Source organism: Hydra viridissima, unplaced genomic scaffold (genome assembly GCF_058129835.1).
Source record: "Hydra viridissima isolate aposymbiotic clone 2 unplaced genomic scaffold, HvirCarnegie_v1 scaffold_1, whole genome shotgun sequence".
Lineage (NCBI taxonomy): Eukaryota > Metazoa > Cnidaria > Hydrozoa > Anthoathecata > Hydridae > Hydra > Hydra viridissima.
The window spans coordinates 36565329-36570353 of record NW_028324300.1 but is presented as its reverse complement, the minus strand read 5'-3'; the positions used below and the strand labels follow the sequence as shown (position 1 = coordinate 36570353).

The 5025-nt window shown below is 29.6% G+C and overlaps 1 protein-coding gene across 1 annotated transcript; it reads left to right on the top strand.

Moving 5' to 3' along the window:
* Positions 1-211: 211 nt before the first annotated feature.
* On the top strand, positions 212-3902 carry LOC149894765 (uncharacterized). Its single transcript, XM_090083396.1, has 4 exons — positions 212-319; positions 524-833; positions 2289-2385; positions 3760-3902. The coding sequence occupies exons 2-4, from the start codon at positions 525-527 to the stop codon at positions 3786-3788; spliced, it is 435 nt and encodes a 144-aa protein (XP_089939522.1). The 5' UTR covers positions 212-319; position 524; the 3' UTR covers positions 3789-3902.
* The last annotated feature ends 1123 nt before the right edge of the window (positions 3903-5025 follow it).

The following is a 5025-nucleotide window of genomic DNA, read 5'->3' as shown; positions in this document are numbered from 1 at the left end:
AATTATAGATTATAAAATTTGATACTAAAGCTTTATATTAAAATAAATTGCTTTTAAGTTGGAGTTTCTTTTGATTTTCTCTAATTTGCCCGAGTTTCTCACAAAACTACTTAAGGTGGAAGGACAAAAATTTCACTGAGTTATCATAGTGTAACTAAAAAAAAATGTCATAATGTCAAAATGTCATCACTTTTTATTTAATAAAGTTCACGATTTTTGGCCACCACAATGAATTGAAGTTCCACACTGTGCGCTTTGACAATGACTGGCTAAATGAGCAAAATATAGAGAACCGCAACTTTTACTTCATCACGAATATGTAAGAACATTTTTGTATTGCGTTGAACAATTTCGTTGCAGGCTGTAAGAATGGCACAAACCTACTCTAGGCAAAATATATTTTAAGCAGCATCAGTTATATAAAAAAAATGTGTAATACTTAGGGTATTTGCTAAAAATTTTTAACTCCCAAAAGTAAATTTAACATTTTCTTTTCTCAATCCATATTTTATATTAAACTTAGTATGCTTCTCCCCTTGATTCTCAATTGCCTTCAAACGCATGCCATCATTACACGCCTGCCGTGTGTTTATTTCGGAGAGTTTCAAATTTCGGAAAATCGTCATCAAATAGGCAACATAGTTCAAACCATTGCATCAGTATCAAAATTTGATTGCGCAACATCATGTATCACCCGCAACGATTGTCTTCTGGTTAACTACAACAAAAACAATTTTTCTTGTCAGCTGTTATCATCGAGAACCAATGAAGTACTAGATAACAACTTTGATAGTTTGTATACAACTTTACTGGACAATTCAGTTGCAAAAAAGGTACTTTTTTTTATTTCATATGTTTTTCCAAAACTTTACAGTTGACTGTTTAGCTATGTTTTTAAAGATAATGTTTTTTACAGCAGAATAAAAAGTACTAGTCAGTCGTTGCAAAACACCTATGGATGCTCGAATAGCCTGAAAATCTGCATAACAATTAGTTTTTCGATTGTACAAAATTAAATTTTAAACCACAATCGTACGCAGCAATTTTCGACATACTGCTGAATCCGCTGATTAATGAGTTTCTACAAGCAATTTTTCTTATGTAACAGTAAAATATACAAAATAAGACGCGAGAAAAGTTTACGCTGACCCTATTCTCAGTATTTGAAAATTTTTTATTTAGATCGAAAACTATTTTATCTACTGCACACATTTTTTGTTACATATAATAAAATTTTGTTACTTTCAACAATAAGAGGTTGTAACATAACAAGTTTTTAATGATGGCAAAAAAGAAAACTGATTACAGTGGCTAACACATTTTGATCCTCCAAATGTTAGACCTGTTTTTAAGTTTATCACTTCTTCCAAAACTGGGACCGAATTTCTACTGGAAACTGAAGTTTTTGAGAAACGCATCAGACTACTCTTACAAAATATCTTTATATAGAATTTGTGTAACCTCGTTTTGGGATTTAAAGAAACTCATTGAACTCTTCAAAGTTGTAACAAACTTATTGTTAATTAAGTATTATCAGCTACCTACTTATTTAAAATAAAAAAACACTGGTTATTGATGCTAAAATTCTAAGTATTTGATTAAGAAGAGAATTCTTTGTGATAAAACCGAGAATTGAATGTCAGATTAGCGACGCAAACGATGGACAGGTAATGGATTTTAATACTCGTTTTATAGGAAAATCGGCTGCGAGCGTTGTTTAAATTTTTTACTCTTAGCATACTGACATATATATCGCAACCAAGGCACTTCGGTTGTAATGCAAAAGACCCATGTTCTTCGTAAACCTCCGATGTTATTGATTTTGTTGCCGTGTTCTTATGTAAAAATTTTTCCTTCGAAAAAGTGTAGTTTTCATTTTTAACCATTGTGCATTCTTATCCAGCAGTCAATTTCTGATTAGGGAACTAAGTAATTGCTAGGGAACTTTTGAATTGCTTTCTCAATAGGCGATTAGTTTAGAAGTCTTCTTGCATCTTGAACTGGCGTCCCTAAGGAAATTGTAAATAGGTGTAAAAAAAAAGCACCAAGAAAAAGAGATTTTATTTGTTAAGCTGTGGTGTGTTAACCACACACGATATTGCTTTAGTGAAAGTACAGACCACGTAAATCTGTTTAGAAGATTTTATTCCATCAACGCAATTCAGTCAAAAAGAAAATTTACATTTAAATTTAAAAATCTAATTCTTCAGAAAAAAAGTTGATTATTTGTTTAGGAAATCTAAATCTAAGGAAGAAAATTTTCATTTTCTTATTTTCTTATTTATTAGATTGGGCCGATATGTGAGCGATTTGATATATGTAATAACAGCAAATGGTGCCGAGACGTTTGCGATATTGGAAATAAACATAACTACGTTTGTTTAGGTAAGCTCATTTACAAATCTGATTCCTATGTAACTTACAGTTATATTATGCTACAATTAAGTTTAGAGATTTGTGACTCATAAATAAGACAATTAAGTTCATCTTAAATTACTTTCTTAAAAAAACTTCAAAAGTCTTTTCAGTGGTACGTTCAAATAGGGGAACATGGGGCAAGATGACGAACGTTTTGAAAAGCGCTTATATCTTATTCAGTAACTGTTTTAATAAGTAAAATTTCTTCAAAAAGTGGGGAAAAAAAATTATTATGCGTCACATATGTATAAAAAAACCCATATAAAAATTAATAAGCCTGGAAAAAAACTCACTAACCAAAGTTACCCCTAATTATCATCTTGCCCCGTATGCGGGGCAAGATAGCGACTTTAAAAAGAGTAAATTCCATTGTACCATTACCTTCTCAAATAACACGATATCATCAATTCTATTTAATAAGATATGTAATACAAACGGTTATGTTATCTTTTAAACAATTAAACTATATATTTATATAGGGCAATGCAAAAAAAAGTCTACAAATCAGTTCATAGCAAATTCCAACACAACAAAATAAAGCAAATGTCAAAGAAAATATTTTAATGCATAACAAAGCAATCTAAAACTGGCTAAGCTACACAAAAGTTACTAAAGTACAGGTTTATGGTAAAACATGTACTTTGGCGAAATGACAAACGAGTCATCTCGCCCCGTTCATAGCTTAATACTTCTTGTATGGCTTCCAAATTGAACAAACTGAATGAGAAATTCTTGCTTACCTTTGGCTGGTGATGTAATGATGAAATAAATCAAATACAAGTAGATAAAAGTTTTTTTTCCTTAATATAGGAAAAACCTTTTTAATAATTATCTTTGATTCCGAAAATAATATTTATAAAGAAAGCATAAATAAACCTAGTAGATGTAATCTACTTCCCTTTCAGCTACAGTCAGATTTCATATTTAGTTGAGTTTTGAAGATAGCAATATGTTTTCATATTGCCCCATTCTTCATCTTACCCCATATTCCCCTACTCATATTGATAAAATTCCCCTACTCATAGTGATAAATTTTTTTTTTCAAACAAGTATTATCATTTTTAACTTTTCGAAGAATTTTATAACAATTATATAAAAGTCTTTATGCAAATCTCAATATCTCAAGATTTGAAAACTTACAATTTTTTCAAACTTTGATTACGAATCTATGTAATTTATGCAACTTATACTACTTCTATGCAACTTTATACGAGTTCTGGGCAACTTTATACAACTTTATACAAGTCTGAATATCCGAGTTGCACAGGTAACTCTATGGTAACATTCAATACTTTATTTATTTTTTTTATTGCTCTTATGATGTAAGTTTTTCCCAAATAGATAGTCGAAATGCTGCGCTTAATGGATAAGCATCTCAATCCTCCACATACTCACCAGATGCTAATGCATCCTTTAGTATTGATGGCGATTATAATACGCTTACTCATACATTAAATTATGTTGGAGAAGAAAATTGGTTAAAAATCGATTTGAATCACATTTTTCAAAAAGGTGAAATAAAGATTTATAACCGAAAATCAAACAGTGGCAGGTTAAATGGATACCGGTTGGAAATTAGTTCAAATGGAATTGATTATAAACTGATTGCCGTATTAACTGCTGATTTAGTGCAAACAATTATGTGTACACAAATCCTCCAATATGTTCAGATAATTAAAGTAGCGGATTATAATCAATTTCTTCACGTCATGGAAGTAGAAGTAGGGGTTTAAAAGAAACTTTGTTCTTCGTGGTTTTTTTATTATTATTAAAAACTTGTTAATTAAATTAGTGAGAATTTTATTATGAAAAGAGTTTTACATAAAAAATTTTTGATGTTTCTTTATTTTTTATAACTAAAATTAAATCACACCATAAACTAAAATCAAACGAGATTGCTGAGTAAATAAACCGGCGATATTTTTTAGGATGAAACCTTCATTACACTGGTATTAAATAACTTAAAAAAGCTGTGTCAAGTGCAAAAACTCTCCTGTATGATTGTGGACCAATCAGGTTTTTCAAGTATTTTGAGAACCACGTATTCAATTTTTAAATTTTGTAAATACTTATTAAAAGAAATTTTATCTCCCTTTCAAATATTGCGTTGGAAAGAGAAACCTTTCGCACTTGAGACATTAAAAATTGATCTCATTTTTAATTAGAACATGTATGTATGTATGTATGTATGTATGTATGTATGTATGTATGTATGTATGTATGTATGTATGTATGTATGTATGTATGTATGTATGTATGTATGTATGTATGTATGTATGTATGTATGTATGTATGTATGTATGTATGTATGTATGTATGTATGTATGTATGTATGTATGTATGTATGTATGTATGTATGTATGTATGTATGTATGTATGTATGTATGTATGTATGTATGAAGATGATTTAAGTATGTACTTATGGATAAGGAATGAAGATATTTTGGTTTTAACAACTAATGATAAGTCAAAAAAAAAAGATAAAAAGGAAAAAGAAAAACTTTTTAGAAAAGTATAAAAGAAAGATGATAGTTGAAGAAAAAAACTGCAGTTAGGAGAATAAAGTAAATAATAGCAAAATTGATTTTGAATCTGATGCAGCATGTT